This window comes from Dunckerocampus dactyliophorus, chromosome 15 (genome assembly GCF_027744805.1).
Source record: "Dunckerocampus dactyliophorus isolate RoL2022-P2 chromosome 15, RoL_Ddac_1.1, whole genome shotgun sequence".
In the NCBI taxonomy this organism is placed as follows: Eukaryota; Metazoa; Chordata; class Actinopteri; order Syngnathiformes; family Syngnathidae; genus Dunckerocampus; species Dunckerocampus dactyliophorus.
Window position 1 is genome coordinate 9689007 of NC_072833.1, and position 20287 is coordinate 9709293.

General features: G+C 43.3%; 2 protein-coding genes and 7 non-coding genes across 10 annotated transcripts; all 9 read left to right on the plus strand.

Annotated features, from left to right (window-relative positions):
• The first annotated feature begins 109 nt into the window (after window positions 1-109).
• LOC129167837 (THAP domain-containing protein 2-like) lies at window positions 110-11084 on the plus strand. Its single transcript, XM_054752425.1, has 13 exons — window positions 110-211; window positions 804-864; window positions 1068-1127; window positions 1957-2016; window positions 2229-2286; window positions 2426-2485; window positions 2688-2747; window positions 3012-3216; window positions 4508-4700; window positions 4798-4917; window positions 6030-6237; window positions 7200-7353; window positions 10845-11084. Exons 8-13 carry the CDS (start codon window positions 3098-3100, stop codon window positions 10852-10854), a joined length of 804 nt encoding a protein of 267 aa, XP_054608400.1. The 5' UTR covers window positions 110-211; window positions 804-864; window positions 1068-1127; window positions 1957-2016; window positions 2229-2286; window positions 2426-2485; window positions 2688-2747; window positions 3012-3097; the 3' UTR covers window positions 10855-11084.
• LOC129168569 (small nucleolar RNA SNORD14) lies at window positions 904-996 on the plus strand. Its single transcript, XR_008566281.1, has one exon. It is a non-coding gene; the product is annotated as a small nucleolar RNA SNORD14 (small nucleolar RNA).
• LOC129168587 (small nucleolar RNA SNORD14) lies at window positions 1796-1888 on the plus strand. The gene has a single exon (XR_008566301.1). It is a non-coding gene; the product is annotated as a small nucleolar RNA SNORD14 (small nucleolar RNA).
• Window positions 2053-2145, plus strand: LOC129168571 (small nucleolar RNA SNORD14). Its single transcript, XR_008566284.1, has one exon. It is a non-coding gene; the product is annotated as a small nucleolar RNA SNORD14 (small nucleolar RNA).
• Window positions 2520-2612, plus strand: LOC129168570 (small nucleolar RNA SNORD14). The gene has a single exon (XR_008566283.1). It is a non-coding gene; the product is annotated as a small nucleolar RNA SNORD14 (small nucleolar RNA).
• On the plus strand, window positions 2787-2878 carry LOC129168572 (small nucleolar RNA SNORD14). The gene has a single exon (XR_008566285.1). It is a non-coding gene; the product is annotated as a small nucleolar RNA SNORD14 (small nucleolar RNA).
• Window positions 10943-11033, plus strand: LOC129168573 (small nucleolar RNA SNORD14). Its single transcript, XR_008566286.1, has one exon. It is a non-coding gene; the product is annotated as a small nucleolar RNA SNORD14 (small nucleolar RNA).
• Window positions 11085-11190: 106 nt separating the features above from the next.
• On the plus strand, window positions 11191-11282 carry LOC129168574 (small nucleolar RNA SNORD14). The gene has a single exon (XR_008566287.1). It is a non-coding gene; the product is annotated as a small nucleolar RNA SNORD14 (small nucleolar RNA).
• A 2889-nt stretch (window positions 11283-14171) lies between these two features.
• Window positions 14172-19299, plus strand: LOC129167835 (zinc finger protein 827-like). 2 transcript variants are annotated; one of them, XM_054752422.1, is made up of 9 exons: window positions 14172-15133; window positions 15588-15958; window positions 16044-16268; window positions 16340-16777; window positions 16847-16907; window positions 16984-17048; window positions 17167-17209; window positions 17302-17481; window positions 17563-19299. In XM_054752422.1, coding segments are annotated over exons 1-9 (1986 nt in total). In that variant the 5' UTR covers window positions 14172-15131; the 3' UTR covers window positions 18164-19299. The 2 variants fall into 2 exon arrangements, with proteins under 2 accessions (XP_054608397.1, XP_054608398.1); XM_054752423.1 differs by having other exon boundaries at window positions 14173-14536.
• Window positions 19300-20287: the final 988 nt, after the last annotated feature.

Consider the following 20287-nt stretch of genomic DNA (forward strand, 5'->3'; position numbering starts at 1 on the left):
AAACATTTTACAATAAAAAAAACTGTTGCGATAAATATTCTACTGGAAACTAACTAGGTTTGTCATTTGGTTACTCCCAGCCGACAGGGGGCGATGACGTGTCAAGGGACGGCCAAAGCGATATATAAATATCTGTAGCACTCTGAGACGTTCCGTTTTGCCGAGGCGTCAGCGAGGAGGTTGCTGCAGGAGACGACGACATGATTTTAATGTAAATACAGGAGTTTGTTACACTCTTAACCATCTGATAATACGCTCTGCTGGTTAACAAAAGTGCATCTTTGCAGGTCGTGTTACTAGTTTGCACATAGAGTCATCGTATTTCACGGATGGATTTTGATTGTTTCACCGTCGTTTCGGTTTGGAGTTGCTACACGTTGAAAAAAACTTTTGTATAATTCATAGTAAGCAATACTTCTACTTGAACGCCATTATTTCAGATTAAAAACGACGTTTATAAAGTACATTTAATTTGAGTAGTTTAACTTTTCTCCATGTTGCCAACACGAAGGTGGGAATGTGTGTCTACGCTGGCGCTTACGAACCTCGCTAATTTGCATGATTCCAACATTGTTGGTTAAGACAAATTCCCGTTATTGTATGTTTTCAGACGTTTTTATTGTACCAACATTGATCTTGAGCCCGTCTGAAGTCTCCAAAGCAGTTTTGGATCTTCGTTTTATAAAGTAATATTTTGTCTTAAGAGTTGCCGCATTCTTCCTTGGATGTCAGAGCGATGGACGCTAATTTGCCATCTTGTCTTTTTTTTTGGTTGTTGCACTGCACACTTCTCCGGATTTTAGGATGAAGTATGTTTCTGTGGTGGCCATTTTGTAAACCATCAGACGTTGGCCTCCCAGCCAGGTACATACACGCTATTATAACATTTAGTCTTCAATGTTGTCGCTGTGATGATGTCTTTTCCTGCCATTCGTAGTTTCCACCAGAGGTCAGCCGACCAAAGACGGTTTAATTCTTCCTTGGATGTCTGAGCGATGGACACTAACTTGTCATCTGGTCTGTTTTTGTTAACTCTGTTTACTTAACTTCCTCCTCCTGACTTTCAGGTGAAGTAACTTCCAGTGGTGGCCATTTTGAAAACCATGAGGCGTTGGCCTTCCAGCTAGGTACATACACACTTTTAGAACATTTAAAGGGATAGTTGGGATTTTTTTTTTTTTTTAACCTGAAGTTGGATGACATCTCCATCAGCACTGTAGTCCAGCAACAGCGACTTACTCCCCACTTGGTCTCATAATTCCAGTTCTGGTTGGATTTCGGTGATGAACGTAGTTTCGCTTAGTTGCTGGGGACATTTAAGTAAAGACTTTGGCTTCTCAAAACAATATATAGATACCCACATCATCTTCTGCTGTGGAACACATACAGGTACATAAACAAGATGGCTGTGGCCCTCTGTTGTGGAAGTAGTGGCATTCCCGCGAATGAATGCACAGGCGACAGTGTGCAGAGATACAGCGGGGGACAAATATAACGCTGAGCATTTTGAGGCAAGATTTTTTTTTTTTTTAGAAGGCATTTTTGTGACTCAAATATATTACTCTTTTGAATGCATATTGTTTTGAGAAGCCAAACTCTTAACTTAAATGTCCCCAGCAATTAAGCGAAACTACATTCTTCATCACCAAAATCCGACCAGAAGTGGGCTTGTGGGGGTGGGGGGTGGGTGTAAGTCTCTGTTGCTGGACTATACTGCTAATGGGGATGTCATACAACCTCATGTTTATTAAAAAAAAAAAAAATCGGAACTATCCCTTTTTAATATTCAATGTTGTCGCTGTGATGATGTCTTTTCCTGCCATTCGTAGTTTCCACCAGAGGTCAGCTGACCAAAGATGGTTTAATTCTTCCTTGGATGTCTGAGCGAAGGATGCAACAAGTCATTTTGTCTTGACTTTTTTTTTTGTGCACTGAACACTTCTTCGTGACTTTCAGGTGAAGTCACAGCTTATGGTGGCCATTTTGTATACCATGAGACGTTGGCCTTCCAGCCAGGTATATACACACTTTTATAATTAATATTCAATGTTGTCACTGTGATGATGTCTTTTCCTGCCATTCGTAGTTTCCACCAGAGGTTAGCTGACCAAAGATGGTTTAATTCTTCCTTGGATGTCTGAGTGACGAAAGCTCATTTGTCATGTGGTCTTGGTCTTTTTTTTTTTTTTTTTGGCACTGAACATTAACTTCCTCTTCCTGACTTTCAGGTGACGTAACGTCCTGTTGTGGCCATTTTGTCAACCATCTTACGGACGTCTCAGCCAGGTTACATACATGCTTTCATAATATTTAATATTTGTAGATTCCACCACAGGTCAGCTGACCAAAGACTGTTTAATTCTTCCTTTGATGTCTGCGTGAAGGATGCTACATGTCATCTTGTCTCTGTCCACTTGACTTTCAGGTGAAGTAACTTCCAGTGGGCGCCATTTTGTAAACCATGAGATGTTGGCCTTCCAGCTAGGTACATACACTTTTATAATTAATATTCAATGTTGTCGCTGTGATGACGTCTTTTCCTGCCATTCGTAGTTTCCACCAGAGGTCAGCTGACCAAAGACGGTTTAATTCTTCCTTGGATGTCTGAGCGATGGACACATTACTTGTCATCTTGTCTGTTTTTATTTGTTGCACCTAACACTTAACTTCCTCCTCCTGACTTTCAGGTGAAGTAACTTCCAGTTGTGGCCATTTTGTAAACCATGAGACGTTGGACTTCAAGCTAGGTACATACACACTTTTATAAAATGTAATATTCAATGTTGTCGCTGTGATGATGTCTTTTCCGCCATTCGTAGTTTCCACCAGAGGTCAGCTGACCAAAGATGGTTTAATTCTTCCTTGGATGTCTGAGCGAAGGATGGAAAATTTTAATGTGGTAATCTTTTTTTGTTGTACTCGACACTTAACTTTTTTTTTTTTTTTTTTCCCCCCCTGTCTTTTTTTTGGTGACGTCACGTCCTGTGGTGGCCATTTTGTAAACCCATCAGGTGGAGTTGCAGCCAGATTCATACAGTCATAGTCTTATACATGGACACCGCATGGAGCGCTGAATCTTATGTTGACGCCATAATGGATGTGGGAAGAGCAAACTGACATGTTGCCTCATTCAAAGATGCCTCATTCATGTTCTGCATGGAATTGTACCAACCGGTTTACAGTCCAAACCAGATCTAACGGGATTAGCTTTCACAGGTAAGACAGAAAAAAATACTTTTGATTGTATTTGGCCATTATAACACAATGTCATGAGCAGAATTTGCTCACTTTGTGGCTAATACTATGAAGTCCCGTGCATACAATATTTTGGATTCTTGTTAAAACTAGAGGCCGGCTGATATCGATATATGGATCTGAAAAAAGCCGCTATATCAGCTGCTTTTATACTGTATATCTATAGATATAGAGATGGTCATTGGGAGTATGCGAATATAAATGAAAATTACCGTGTAACACATACTTACGAGCGCACCCTCCTAGCAGAAAGGAAGGAGACATGTTCTTCATTGCTCTGTTTGTTTCTCCAAGAGAAATTCACATCTCATCAGTGCTCATATAAAACTTATTTAATTTGACCATGTACAATAAAAATTTCTGAACCAGAATTACTTACTATAAAATTCACCAATTATGTTAAATCTTTCAAATTAATGAAATGTAAAAATGGTTTAAGTGTGCAGCAGTAGGGGGTTTGATTACGAGGTAGTTATTTGCAAGTACAGTAATCGCTCATTTATCGTTAATTGATTCCAGACCTAAATGTGAAAGGGGAATTTCCTCAAAGTTGGAGTGCTTTTATATAAATGAATATTTTTGTAGTTGGGGCATAGAAAAGCTGTTTACAATCTTCTAAATAAGGTGCCTCTAGGATATGAACTAGCATTCGTAATACCCAACGTATCTGACGTATGTGATTATATCGACCTGCATCTAAAATTTCCAATATATTCGCACTCTGATACAAGCGGTTTGTTGCAGACTCCACCCCAGCACATCTATCCAGCAGCAGCCAGGTAGAGCCCATGCGATCACAAGAGAAGCGTGCGCTAACGTCTTCATTAAACATGGCGTAGGAGTGGTGTCGGCAGTGCACATTTTTCATCAGTCAGAAAATCACGTTCGTTGCAGCTGAGTGCAACACTTGTCATGAGCAAGTTTTCTGCGGTGACACAAAACCGGGGAAGTTTTAATAAGACCAGCCTCATCGGACATTTGAACACTTCACTGAACAGATGTTAAAATTAAATATTATATATTGCAGCCTCTTGTGATAAGGAGGACATACTTTAGTCATGCTACATTACACTGACACTGTTGCACCTTGTCGTTGTCAACCTGCGGCATGAATGTGCGCAAGTCAAAATCGACTCAAAACTTAAAAAAAAAAAAGTGATATATATGTGAAGAAAAATGATTTTTTTTTTTTTTTTTTTTTTTCTATTGTGGTTGTTAGTTGCTCAGCTGACTTTTCACATACTCTGTGCAGGTTTCCCAAAAATAAAGAGCTGAGAAAGCAGTGGCAAACGGCTGCCAAACGGGAGGGGATTTCTGGAGGTCCGTCATCTATGCTCTGCAGTGAGCACTTCAGACCGGTGGATTTTGACAGGACAGGTCAGACAGTCAGGATAAGAGATGGAGCTGTTCCTTCAATATTCAGTTTCCCGGCTTACCTCCTCAAGGTAGACTGCAAGATGCCACACTGTGGCAATATATTTTCCTTTGTGACTGAATCAATAATAATATTTTACACTGAGATTTCTGTATTTCATCCTTCAGGGCCCATCCTCAATTGTGGCTACCAGAATGTCTCAGACCTCACAGAAGGCATGTAAAACCCTGTCACTGGACTGTTCCCAGCTTGTCCAAGAGACCAAACCCCTGCCTGTGCCCAGTGTTGTGAGTAATTAGTGCTAGCTATGCCTCAAACAGCTGTAAGCATTATAACTCTGGTTATATTCAAACCGCTTGTCAATCCACTATTGCCTTAACACCTCTCACTCTGTCACTCATTCAGACAGAATCACATACACTAAATTGCAACTACATTGAAACAAGTCGGTATTGAATCTTTCTGTCTCTCTCATAGGGATGCCCCGATCCGATCTTCAGGATCGTGATCGGCTGCCGATGCGCTGTATTTTGAAGATCGGATAAAATCAGCTTTCTCCACAAGATCAGGGCGATCCGGTTGCCGTATAACGTTCGTAACTCTGGGCCACACTCCAATACGGTAGGTGTGGTAATGCGCTTCAAAGCTGGTTGCCACTTGACTCCCGCAAGAAGAAAATGCAACACCACCATGCAGACATGTCTGTGGTGAATTTAGTTTCACGTTGGGTATTCGGCCGTAGCTACAGCGGTAGTTCCCCCTCACTGTGCCCGGACTGCTGTGTCATGGTGCGGGGAGCTCGCACAGGAAGTGACGCTCTAACCGATGGTCGTTATATTAGGGACCGTCAAATTACTATTAGTTTGAAGAGTTTGTTAAAAGTCATATTCTAAATCATACCACAAATTGATCTATAACCTTGTCAAATGATTAGTCCGACCCTCAAAGTATTTTCCATGCCCATTTTTTCAAATTATTTTTTTAATTGACTTTAATTGGATTAGGGACCTGACACAAAAGGTTTGTTACAAAAGCTAAACAATGTTGGTCATGCTGTGTAATAAATAATTAAAAAAAAAAAAAAAATCAATACTTAAATTATTTTTAATGCTTTTTGAAGAGCCATTTTCATAGCAATATTCAATTCCACAAATTCATATTTGTAACAAAATTTGGACTACTTTTTTAATTTTTTTCAAAATCTCGATCGTAAGCCAAAAAATGTGGATCGGGACATCCCTACTCTCACAAGCACACGCACATAATGTTGCCAGTACAACTGATGTGTGATATGTCTGACAGTTGACAGCACATTGTAGTAGTAAAGATGTAATAAGACGGCAGCTGAGTAATGTAATATAAATATGACCTAAAATATTTTCATTCATGTTTGTACAAGGACCACTCCTATGCTCTGCCTTCATCACATGATCTGAGGGCCAGACTCAAGAAAGCCTTGGATAGGGTGGAGAGCCTGGAAAGAGAGATGAGGAACGCCAAGGACAGAGAGAGGAGGGCAAAGAACGCTGTGAGTGGTCTTCTGGACGATCTTAGGGTGAAGAAAGTAATAAATGAAGAGTTGAAGGAGCAGCTCGATATATACTCAGGTAAAATGAGAATATAAAAAACGTAACTTAAAGTGCTCATGACACCAAAACACGTTAATCTTATTTTTGTGTGTTAGATGTTTGTTCGAATGTTGAGATATCGCTTTTGACACTTTGTCACTGAAAGCTGTCTCCAGAAGAAGACTAGAGATGGAGGATGTGACATTCATCCATCCTTCCATCTTCTACCGCTTATCCAAGATCGGGTCGCGGGGGCAACAGCCTAAGCAGGGAGGCCCAGATTTTCCTCTCCCCGGCCACTTCGTCCAGCTCCCCCCTGCGGATCCCGAGGTGTTTCCAGGCCAGTTGGGAGACAGTCTCTCCAACGTGTCCTGGGTCTTCCCCGAGGCCTTCTACCGGTCGGACTTGCCCTGAACACCTCCCCAGGGAGACGTCCGGGAGGCATCCTGACCAGATGCCCAAGCCACCTTATCTGGCTCCTCTCAATGCGGAGGAGTAGCGGTTCTACTCCGAGTCTCTCCCAGATGACAGTGCTTCTTACCTTATTTCTAAGGGAGAGCCCAGCCACCCTACGGAGAAAACTTATTTTGGCCGCTTGTACCCACGATCTTGTCCTTTCGGTCATTACCCAAAGCTCATGACCATAGGCGAGGGTAGGAACATAGATCGAACGGTAAATTGAGAGCTTTGCCTTTTGGCTTGGCTGATTTGTGTGTGATGTCACACAATACGACATCAGTGAATGTCTCTTTGCTTTGCTGTACGGTCATGACTGCGTTTGAATCTGGTTGCTGGAACATGTCAACACAACGTCACAGCCAAAAAAAACATGCTTTGGGCCGTTTGGGGGAAAAGTCATTTCACTCGTTTTTTTATACCGTAGTTTAAGAGTACCTTTACTTTTTGGTGTCATTAGCTCTTTGTGCATAATTTCCCTTCTTTAAGACTTCCTAGTGATTTTAAGATACTTACTAATTTGCCTGTGATAATTTGAATTTCAGATCTTCCAATACACCTCCTGTCAAAACAGAGTCATGAGTACACCAAAGACCAGAGGGATTTTGCCATCAATCTCCACTCACATGGTCCGACTGCATACAGCTATCTGAGAGAGACTCTTAATTTCAACCTCCCACATCCACATACGTTGCAAAGGTATTGCTCATGTTATTTGAAGACTCCTTCCCCAGTGCACATTTTATCCTGGTATGACTGAGCAGAGTGAAAGGCGGATACAATGGCGTGGAAAAAGTGTATGCCACCTTCTAGGGCTGGGGGATATATCGATATTGTTCATATCAATATTTACTTTAAGCACTATCAAAAACAACCATATCAATATACAGTAGACTGGATTTGTGCTGTATCCTCAATTATTTGCACTGGGTGTGAGCTCCTGGCCCGTCCCCCTCTGTTCGTGCATGCAAGGTGATGGGTGGAGCAGAAGCTTGGAGCGACAGTGTCTGCGGTGGAAGAATTAGTCAGAATGTGGCCCTGATACTCCATCGTAGCTTCGTAGACTTGGATGAGTATCCATTACTGATAATGCATTTTTGCAGAGTATGAGCATGAAACACTTACAGCTAGTAATTATCTGTAAGCGTGATGAAGGAAAATCCTCATTGGGTAACTACTTATGTATCTTCACGCTCTTTGATTGGCCAGTCACACACATCGACCGCCCCTCCTTAGACAGACTCGCTTGGTGTCACATAATACCAAAATTGGCACATGTAAAAACATACTCGGTGTACATAAAGATCACTCTCCTTGTGCTCACAATGTCTGAATTTGCTGTTCCCTGTGCGCACACTCACTCAATGCTCGCTTGTGGTGCCTGAATAAGCGCTCTCTGCTGCTTATCGTTTGTATATTTAAAGTTAGTTGGTAGATTTGTTTCATTAAGTACACGGTGTATTTGACAAGATGGCTGTAAACAGCTCGTGCTGGGTCGGTCACTGCCTGTTGTTGGGGGTTTTTTCCTCCTCTTTTCTTCTAATTTGGCTGGTGATATAAAGTCAGTTGGAAAACATTGCTTGTAGTACTTAACGCGGTGCTTTTGAGAAAAACACTGAAAGATTCCCTGTTTGCATGAATCACCAGCTTCACACAGATCATTAAAAATATGTTCTGTAAGTGGTTCTTCTACTGTTTCGATCAAAAACGTACTTAGAATCTCAATTTTGAGGCTGTTTTGTAGTTTTTAAAGAAACAAATATAGCAACTTTTGATCAATTGCATTTTCAGACTTAAAATGTACTGATTTAAGCACCCACCCACTTCCAGTTTATTTCCCGCCCACTCAGAGTACAGATGATGTGTGAACAGATATAGTGGTGTACTCGCTCATTCCTAGTCATAGCTCAGTAATTTAGAGGTACTTTGAATTCAGAGCATAAAGAAAATCTTTTTCACCACCTTTTTAAAACCTGGCACAAACTCACACAGTACGAGGAATGTGTGAAGCGCTACGCTGGCTGCACAACTCCTGCCATTACACAAAGCGGTGTGCTATCACATTGCTGAAGATCCGTTGCAACAATGGGAAAGATTTTTTTTTTTTTTTTTTAAAGCCTGCTGAAAATGTCCAGCGAACTTTGCAGCCACAATATTTAGCACAAGCACTACCACATGCATAAGGAAGGCAGACAGTTGCTAAGCCTGATGCAGTTGACAGGTTGGTGTTCCTGGCACAAAGGACATGCTTGTCTTCTAAAAATGGTTAACAAAAAAAAAGCACTGTCCATCCATCCATCCATCCATCCGGGCCCGGGTCACGGGGGCAACAGTCTCAGTAGGGAAGCCCAGACTTCCCCGGTCCCCTCCAGCTCTACCGGGAGGACACCAAGGTGTTCCCAAGGCGTCCCCAAGCTACCTCAACTGCACTGTAGCTGCACTTATTTACATTACCATGAATAAATAAAAACAATGGGCCTTAAATGGATACCCCTCTCGGAGTTTGTTTGCTGATGAGTATGTGCTAATACTGCTGCCAGTGATTATCAGCCAAAAATCAGTGCACCCATATTGAATGACTACTTTTCTTTCTTACCAAGATGGATGACCTCAGAGGATGCCAAGCCTGGCCTTAACATGATGATGCAAGACATGTTGAAGTGAAGACCAGAGGAAGACCCAGCATTTTTTATTTTAGTTTTTGAGTGGGAGGATAACATTCAAGATACAGTTTGGAATTGACAACCACCATTTTGTGCTGATGTCACTACCTGTCTCCCACAAACTGAGGCTGCACCATTTTGCTAAACTGAACACACTTCAGCTACAGCGCGGCAACAAGCTGAAAAAGCTGTGCAAGACCATTCTTTTCCAAGGTTTTTAGCTTGCAAGCATGCACACAAACACATCAATGCCCACCAACAGATAAATGTGTGTATATATGTCTATGTTCATCAATCACTAAATACCAAAATCAGTTAAATGTTAATGGTTTTTTAAAATGTTTTTAAGAAAACCCACCTGTCAAATCTGTTTCAGGATGTGGTTATTATAAATGTAGATGTTTACTATTTCTCTATCACTGACAGTTACTTTAGTAGTGTTAAAAACTAATCAAAACATTTAGAAAAATACTGTTGGTTTGGTGCTTACCTCTAGCCTAAACCAGGGGTTGGCAACCTTTACCATCAAAAGAACCGTTTTGCCGCCTCTTTCAGTAAAGAAAGAGGAGGCATTGTACCTGTTCCAACAACATAATTCAAGTAATAAAACACAAATGTGTAGGCCAAGCTTTCGATTTCTTCTCGTTAAAACAAAACATAGCCAACTTTAACATTTATTAAAAAAAAAAACAAACACCACAGTTAAAGGAATATGTCCATTCAGAATGAACTTATTTTCCTAGCTCTTTTTCTTTTAAGGGATGTTTCCATGATTATGGATAGCTTACAACAGGGTAGCACACCCAAGACATCCTTATGGCGTCTCGATGCACACACTGACCACCCTCCCCTTTCCCTTGCTCATCCAATCAGCAATCAGAACATCTGGATGCACGCTTGAACTTGTGAGTTAAATATTTCAAACCGTCTTTGAAAATGCGCATTTCCTCCACTTGGGTGTTTAAAGAAAAATCGCTGAGCCCGATGAAGGGAGCCGCAACAAGGAGGCTGAAGAGCCACATGCGGCTCCGGAGTTGCGGGTTTGCCAACCCCTGTCGTGAACATAAGGAGTAAACATAATCATCACATTGAAAGTTACATTGTATTTCATGTTTCTCAAACATATTGGTGTCCGTGTGACTGGGTGAATAAAAGGCATGAACTTAAATCACTTTTGTAGAAAGACAATTTATGATGTTCGGGCCATTTCCTTGCATTACGGGGCAGATCTGCCACATCCATACTTGCACGGCAGACGTACTGACGTATCACAGCAACGGCACATCCCGCTCAATGAGGCATCTATGTACAGTATATGTCTATGCATGCATTCTCATATTTTTTCAGTGTTGTCTGATTTATTTTTCACGCTGTTTATAAGGTAGTTTCCACCACAGGTCAGCCGACCGACTGTTTAATTCTTCTTTGGATGTCTTGAGTGAAGGGTACCAACATGTCTTGTCTGTTTTTTTTGTTTGTTTGTTGTTGTTTTTTTGCACTGAACACCAATTTCCTTTCTGTCTTCAGGTTAACTTAACTCCCTGTGGTGGCATTTGGTAAACCATCAAATGTGGGCCTTCCAAGCAGGTACATACACACTTTTTTAAAATTAATATTCAGTTTTGTCGCTGTGATGACGTCTTTTCCTGCCATTCGTAGTTTCCACCAGAGGTTATCACCAAAGATGGTTTAATTCTTCCTTGGATGTCTGAGCGAGGGATGCCAGCATGGCTTTTTTTTTTTTTTTTTTTTTTTCCACTGAACACTAATTTCCTTTCTGACTTCAGGTGAACTAACTTCCTGTGGTGACCATTTTGTAAACCAAGTGGAGTTGTAGCCAGGTACATACACTTTTATTAAATATTCATTGTTGTCGCTATGATGATGTCTTTTCCGCCATTCGTAGTTTCCACCAGAGGTCAGCTGACCAAAGATGGCATAACTCTTCCTTGGATGTCTGAGCGACATACGTGTATATGGTCATGTGTCCGTCATCGTTTTTGGACTTTGTCATGATGATTGTCCCCTCCTCCTTACAGGTTGACCAGCAGCTCGAGGGCACTGAACTTCAAACAAAATGTGTATTTGTTGGCATCGAAAGACTTTTTTTTTTTTTTCTCTCTCTCTCTGTTGAAATGTTTTAATTGAATTAAATGACTTAAACAATGACTGTTTTTGTTATATTTTACAAAGGCCATTAACTCAAGATAATCCAAATCTATTTGTGCTTCAAATAAAGTGGTAGGGCGATAGATTGGGCCCCATCCCAAAGGGCTGACAAATTTGGAACTTCTACAGCAATGGTTCTATTCAAAGAGGGCCTCTTGTCAATTTGGCTTTTTTTTTAAGAAGGTGATGAAAATGTCCTGTTTGCCTGTTCGATTGACCGCTATTACAGCACACTACTACATGTGATGTAATCCATGAAAGGCAGCCATGTGGGGGGGCTTTTTTTAATTAGTGGTGCCAAAAAAAAACAAATGCACAGAGTTAATCCTCTTAATGCTTGCCAAGTTGAAGTCCTTAAAATTGGGAACGTCATTCACGACTGAAGTCCAAATTCAGAAGTTCTTGCTACTTTGGAGGGGACATTTTTCCTGTATATATTGGTTCCATTCCAAAACTTAAGCATTGTGTTTTTCTGTTTTGGTAGTCATTTTCGTGCTGATTTTTCAATATTTTTCCTGTCTTTGGTTCTAAACGAAATACCGATCATAGTATTTTATATTATAGCAAGAATTTGGGTATTGGTATTTTGTAATATAACATTTGTATCCATACAGAGGAGGCATAATTCGTATTGAGTATCATAGCCGGGCCAAGTCTCTGATTTTCTGTAATTAAATTGCGGTCACCCAGTGTTACCTTGTTCATGGTAAAGGGGTTTAGGTTTTAGCATTTTTGCCATTGTGACAAACATGTCATGCTAAGCTTCCCATAGCAATGTTGCGGCCATACATCCAATAGTAGTATTTTCCTAGAATCAAAATAATTTGTCAATATAATTATTTATAATATTTGATTCTGTTAAAGCGTTAAAATTGTGAAATTGCTTTAAAATGACCATTAATGGCACACAAAAAAATAAGTGCATATGTGTTTCCTTGATGCATTTTGGGGAATCCCAATTTGGGATAGTCACCTGACAACCACTTGTAAGCCTTGAGGCCGTCCCACATTACCAGCACATTTCCTCGCACGTTAACGTGTGTACCAACCAGTGGTGGGCGGTCAAGGCCACTAAAGCCTTCTCTGCTGGCCTAAACATTATCAGAAGCACAGACTTACATTAACAACTTGAATTCTAGTATTTGTTCTGTGAAATTATATTAATTTATTCCCAACAGTCTATTATCTTCATTTTGTAGCATGTCGCTTGGATGCACTGCTTCCAGTACATGTATGTGTATGTTATATATTTTATTGTCCAATCAGATTTCTGCATCTACAGTATGGGTTGCCGTGTCTGTGTGTCTGTGCAGGGCTTTTTCAGACACAGTAGTGCTGGCCCGTGTCACTTAGCAATCAGGCTGAAATCAGATTTCAGATTCCTCTCACAGGGCCAGCTAGAAGCCATACAGTTAACGTCAGCATTTTTCTGTCCTCTGATAAGTTGATGTCTGAAAGCCAATGCCTCTCAAAAGTTACCAGTGTGCTTCAAAGCCTCATCACATGAACAGCAGCGCTGAACAACAATATATAAACTCACCACTTCTGCTGGAAGTCTTCCAGACCAGAGCTTATGAGTGAGTGATGAGTGTGACGTACTTGATTTAATTTGTGATGTTTTGTCACGTTATTAGATAAATATTGATTTCTGAACTGATCCAGATGATGTTGTAGTGTAGAGGTTTGGATTTTGGAGTTGTTTATTGAAACAATATAAGATAATGGGTTGACTTTCTGAAGTGATTCTGTAATGCCACACTTTGTTATATTGCGTCTTTGTATATTGATGGTTTGTAGAATTGTGATGTGGTTTTAAGAAGAGGATTGGATCACTTCAGTCCCCACTGTTTCAGTCTCAGTGGGCCTGCATGGCAGCCAGTTAGCATTCTCTGTTAGCATAGCATTGTGTGTGTGAGTGTGATGTGTACGTATGTAATGTAAACTGGCTCACATGGACGCTTGTGTCTGCTGCAGAGCCTGCGATAAGAAGGATGATGCCAGATGATGAAGAGGTCAGCAAGGCCATCCGCTGGTGAACCTGAAAATCAAATATGCATGAGATTGTACTTTTGAAAAAAAAAAGCGTGACACTGTTTGTGCCTTTAAAGGCATAAACATTACACATACTTAGTTCAATGACTGGTGCTTTTGTCTCCCCCTTGAGGCTTTGATATGGTGCAGAAGCAGCGGAGTGCTGGACGGCTAATGCTAATCACATTAAGTCGACAGAAAGAACCTTGGCAGTAGCCTATCATGCTAACAGCAAAGTTATTTTCCTCCTTAACATGTCAGTTGTTTTTTGATTTCACCAACAGTCCGGGTTCGAATTGTTGGTTGTGGACCAAAGTATTCTTAAAGAGCTCTTTGCTCTTCTGTTCCAACTAGAGGTGTTTCTCCCCAAACGTGGCCACTAGGGGGCACCAAACACTACCCTCATCAGTCGGTAATGCCCTCACCCACCCACCCCCAACCCAGTGGAGGAGCTACGGGGTGACCACTGGCCATCTAGATATTTCAGGTATCAACTTATTGCCACCCCGATGTAAGCAACGGTCTCACCTTGGCCACCCCAATAAATAATTTCTGACTCCAACACCGCCCCAACCCAAATGCTGCTTAAGCCCCCCACATATCCAGAACCGCTACTGCTCCAACTGACAAATGTTCTGCTGGCCTGAGCGTGTGCCCGCGGGAGCGGGAGCTTCGTGGACGTACGCGCTGTCCGTCGAGCGCGCGCGAGCTCTCACACGAGCGCGTGAGAGAGAGAGAAAAAAGAGAGAGCGACAGAGAGGAGGAGAGTGAGAGAGAGAAGGAGAGGAAAGCGAGAGAGAAAAGGAGCGCAAGAGAGCTCCATCTGCCCTGCTCCGTGACCGAGCCTTCATCCTGGTTCGTGCCTTGAAGAGGACATCTCGTGGCGCCTGTCCTCCCCTGTTGCAAAGTGGAGGAGACGCCAGAAGACGACAAGAAGGACTTGTCCTCCAAAGACATGACTGGTCTACATTTAGTCTCTGCCCTGGACTGCACCATCCCAGCCTTCCCGTCCGGCACCGGTAAGTGTGTGAGGACGGGAGGGGAGGGAGAGGGCAGCTGAGAAGGCGTCGTCCGGTGGTTCTGGTCGGTGGTCGACGCTGGCTGACCCAGTAGATGACTTCAGAGGTCCTGTGAGGTCGAGTTCCGTTCAGCCATGTTGCAGGGGCGTGATAGAGGAGGTGGGGGAGGGATACGGGGGGCGAGCGATGGACTCTTGACACCTGCTCTCCTCCCCGGTACCGCCAGAAACACGTCCAGATCGGCGCTGCCTTGGTACCGAATTGTCGCACCGTCCTCCCACGTCGGGAATTGACTTTGTGACTCTGCGTGTCAGCCATGTTGCTGCCAGAAGAGAACACCTCGAGTCCGGGTATGACACCGATCGACCGGTACCGAGGAGGAGGAGGAGGAGGAGGGAGGGAGGGATGAAGGAAAGGGGTCACGGTCGTTTTCGGACTCTCGTGGGACATCAGTGTTGGAAGAAGGCTGGAAGAACCGGGTCGATTGGTTCACAATGTTTTGGGGTTTTTTTGCATTTTCTCCATGAAAACTTAAACCAAGCATTTCTGTGTGCTCTAGAATACAGCTATAACAACCTAAAAATGCTTACTGAATATGTGAGTATTAACAAGTAATGTCTTTATGGCTCTAGATAACCCCTCTGAAACGTATGATTCGTGTAGGAAGTGTCTTTAGTATTGTATAGCAATAGCTATACAGTAGCTTTGAATATCAGAATCTGCTTTATTCACCAAGTATGCTTGTGTAAGCATACTTGGCCAATTTGATTATATTATTTGATTATATTACTGTATACTAATATTTTAGTAATCATAATATTACATTAATAGCAGTATAGTATATTAGCCTGAAAGCAGAGTTTTAACACAAGCTGCTCAATAGCTTTTGATGCCAATTGTTTGAGGGAAGGTCAGGGCAGGACATGATGCATCCATTACCATGACGATGATTATTGATGCCATGATCTATTCAATAATTGACTGATTGGCCGTTTGACCATCTCTCTTTCGCTCTTCATCCTGGTTCTCCATCCGCATGTCTGCCTTGCAGGTCATTGAGAGGAGCAGATGTTCATCATGTTCTCCTCTCCTCCGTGCGACCGAGCACCTTTACGTCTTATTTTATCATTGCTCCTCTTCCTCGTGTGAGTGTGGACTTCCTCCATCCTTGGAAAATGAAGCGTGGGCTGAGAGTCTTACGCACTCCTCCTCCTCCACCTCCTGACGAGGCCCAGCGAGTCACACAGCCAGCGAGCACATACACACACACTGACCACCATGCGGCTAACAGGCTGCATGAGCACGCTAACAACAGGCTGGATGCACATGCTACGAGTTCAAGCCCCTTCTTGGCAGCCACCTCTCTTTTCAGCCCTGATGTCAGCACCAAGATGGCGTCTGACCTTCTCATCAGGCTGTCAGGTCACACACACACACATGCACACACACACATACCCGCACAAAGAGCGTCTGTCTGATGTCTTTTGTCGCACTTGTCTGTCTTTAGAGGCGACCCAGAAGGCCCTGGTGCATCCTGGAAGTCGATCAGAGGCGGAGTCTGAGAGGCGGGGTGCCTTGCCCGAGGGACGCGGGGGGCAGCAGGATGAGCCGGGCCCAGCTCTGTCCCCGGATGGCCCCGGAGCGAGTCCCAATCCACCCTCGCTCTCTCACACTCCTGATGGGGATGCCGCCACAGACACACTGGCTTCAGACCTCCTCAGAAAACTTGCCGGTGTGTGTGAAAGTGATGATTAGCGTGGATTAGCAACAGATGCTAATAACAAAGAATGTCTTTCATGGCAGAGAGTCAGTTTGTGGCCCCACCCGGCGTGAAGGTCAAGGAGGAAGAGGAGTCCATGGAAATCAACGCGCTGATGATGTCAGATCTCATAAGGGATGCTCCCAGCATAGGCGACCACCATCTTGCCGCCGTCAAAACAGAACAGCTCAATTGGATGGAGACGGCAGATTCACGTCTGCTGTGTTCTGGTAGCTGCCGGGTTCCTGACAGCTTGGTTTCAGATGGTCGGCTTGGAGTCAAACAGGAGAAGGAGCTCCTCAGCGGGCAAATAGAAGGGGAGGCCCGAGACAAGTTCTTGCCTGGAGTCAGCACAGAGGAACAGCTCTACTTTGGAGATCAGTTGTGTTCTGGAGCCAAAATGGCGGAGCAGTGCCTGCGGGCAGTGCTGTGGCAGGACATGTCCGTCAACCTGGCCTCCACGCTGCTGCATCAGCTCTCAGGTAGGCACAAATTCAATTTATTTTTCATTCCTATTGGTCCTTTCCTCATGTTGTGTTATTGGTGTCCAGAGCGTGTTGCTAAGTCCAACAGTGCACCAGCACAAGGGATGACCCACCCCGCCAGGAGGAGGTAGGTGTCCCGGTCTTCTTCTCTTCTTTTCTGCAGCTTCACGCGTACCTTGTCCATGTTTTTGTCTCACATGTAGTCCAGTCCTGAAGGCGGAGCCAACGTGGACCTGCCCCTCTTTGAGTGCCCTGGATCCTCCTCGTGGTAAACACACACACACACACACAGGCACACACACACGCACACACACAAAGCCACACGTTGTTTGTGCAACAAAATAAAGTGAGTGTTTTGTTTAAAACTTGAATTTTGTCTTAAACAGGAAGTACAAGCAGCCTGAGAGGAAGTGGCAGCTTCTTCTACAGGTGAGTGTCCTGACATCTTCCAATGAAAAGCTTGAATAAGTCCTATTTGAAGTGCCGTTGCCGTGGTTACCAAGAATACTTCCCTGTGGCAGGTGTCACGTGTGCGGCTTTGAGACTGACAGGCGCCTCCTTTTTCACGATCACATGATGGAGCACCGGCAACGGGAGCGCGGCTCCTTCTCGCTGCGCTGCTGCGTGTGTGACCACTCGACCAATCGGGAGGAAGCCATGAGGGCACACGTCGACACACACTTGCTGGGCGGAGTCAGCAGGTGTGTGTCAGACAGCATGCGTTGCTGTTGTGTGTTGCTGTTAAATTTGTGTTCCGTTAACCCCGCCTCCACCCCCACCAGATGCCCCCTCGTCCCTCCCGCCAGCAGCATGCCGACAGTTGCTACGGCAACCCCGCTGGAGACGAGCACCTCAGAGCATCGCTGCCGCATCTGCCAGAGGTCGTTTCCAGGGCAACAGGAGCTGCTGGTTCACTTCCAGGGTCATCGCCAAGGCAACCAGTACCGCTGCGAGCGCTGCGGCCACCTGACGCGGACCGCCAACAAGCTGGTGGAGCATGTGCGTGTGCATACAGGGGAGCGGCCCTTCACCTGTGACCTTTGCCCGTACAGCGCCAAGCGGCGGGACAGCCTACGTCTGCACTGCAAGGTCAAACATGCCGCACGCGGTGCCAACCCCACTAGCGTACACACCCACCGCTCGTATCCACAGGGAGACGATCCCAGCAAACACGTTGGGCGGCTGCACATTGACGTGCAGGCTGCACACGCCTCTCCTCCTCCCTTGCTGTGTGATGGAGGCTGGAGGCGGGATTTGTCTCCTGTGGTTTCAATCACCACGCTGCTCGCGCTCAAAGCTCGCTCTCCTGCACCTTCCTCCCCCTCTCCCCTTTCTTCCAACAAACTTTCCTTCCTGGGCTACCTTGGCCTGACGTCTTTGTGAACGTCTTCTTTTTCTTCTGACCTCATCTCTTTTCTCTTGGCTGCATGTCACCTCTGCTTTACACCTTGTTGGCTCTCCTTGCCCCATCATCACCTCCTTGACTTGACTCAGGACTTGTTGAGTGATGGATGGAAAACTCACTGCCGTATCAGGTGGATGAAAAATTAATCGTTGATCTTGCTGTACATTGGTTAGCATCGTGCTCGTGGCCGGTCATGACCTTTTATTATTATTGGTCTTTCCCTAAAGTCTGGACTCATTAGCAAAATGCTACTCAATATAAAATAATAATAATATTTTAGTTTGAATCAATGGTTTAATTTAATATATATAATATAAATAAATCATAATATGAGTACATATTTTCTTTTTTTTAATTTCATTTGTTAATTTTTATATATTTTATTTGGGTATTTGTTTATTATTTTGTTGAAATTATTGTTTAAATCTTTATTGATTTATTTTAATGAACGAATGTATTATTAAATTGAACTTTTTTGTATAATGTATGTGTATACTATACAGTATATGTTCAGACTTTAGGGACACCATGTAGTATGTGTCTGTCGTCCTAGAGAAAGGCTGCTTCCAAATGTGCACCATAGGATCCACGCGGTGCACACGGTCTTTTTCCGGACAAGACACATTTGTAATTTGAAGAAAGCACTGGAGCAAAAGTGTAAATATTCCATCTTCGTGTGAGGTCACTAACAAGGTCTACTTTTATTTTTTAGCAGCGGCTAACCATCGTTAGCATGAATGTGATTATTGTCAACTCATCAGTTTATTGCTCTTTAAACTGCCTGACATTTTATAAAAAAAAAATACTTTTTTTAAGTTCACGCTTTGTATTTTCAAATGTTTAGCTGACAAGCTCTGTTAGCGGTGAAGGATAAAGATGCTCTTTCTAATCTTTGTGTTCTGTATCAACACTTGTGTGCACTTTGTCTGCTTGCTTACATGAAAAGACCAATTATTATTTACATCTCTAATGAAGATTGTTTTTTTGCTTGTCTTATTTTCACTGAGGAGCTAATGGACCCAGCACACGGAGCTGTAATGTACCATGTTTGGCCTCCATTTTGTCTCTGCTGGATCATGTTTGCTTCTGCTTGATCAATAAAGTTAAACTTTCAGTCCGATTGAGTTTTTTTGTTGCAAATATTATGACGCATATGAAGAGGTGACAAACATTTTATCAATAAGCGCATACAGAGAAATGGGCCATGAAGGTCACACTCCTCACAGCTCATGAGTGGGAGGACGAGTGTCAATCGCCATGGGCTCTGCCCCCCCCACCCCCCCTTACATCCCTGCTGGTTGCCACGGTTACCTGGCATGTTGTAACCGTGCATGGAGCCAAGGGAGCTTCGAAGCAGATCATTATTACATCGGACTAACTGACAGGAGGAGGGGGCGGGTCAGGGTGAAGGATGGAAGAAGAAGATGGAGGGCACGTAGCTAGAGGTCAGGGGTCAAGGCGAGGTTGTCAAAAGTGCAGCCTTTTTTGTTTGTAAAAATAAAATGAATTAATTATTAATGCAGTGGTAATGGTGGTGACAGTAAAGGGTTACATGCATACAAAGTTACATTGAAGTACATCACGTTTACAGTTTCACAATTTAACAAGAAGCAGAGCTAATTTAATCCTACCCCTTCTCCATGTTTCAGCAATTGATAATTATAACAATTCTAATTATAATGTCTTCACTTCCTGTGTTTAACATGTACAAATGTACATTTTTTTAAATAATAAAACAAAAAGGAAAATTATTTGTATTAGTCGAGTTAAAGGGACCGTATGCTGCAGGTTCCCCCTGCTGCCTAGAGGGCACACTAGTTATGTTTGTCGTCAGCTAATGACGGCCATTTGGCAAAATTTAGCTATCCACGTTCGCCATCATTAAATGTATAGTGCACATACATAATAGTATATCATAATAACAACATGAATGTAAATTGTTGTTCGCCTCCCTGAGACTGCTTTTGTGTGTGTGTATGCGCTACGGACAGGTACGTACGTGAATACCAACAGCTGTGAGTGACAGCCATGAGCACCAGCTATTTTATTCGCGCCAAACAAAAATTTACAACAAATTTTATGCAATTCAATTCATTATTGTG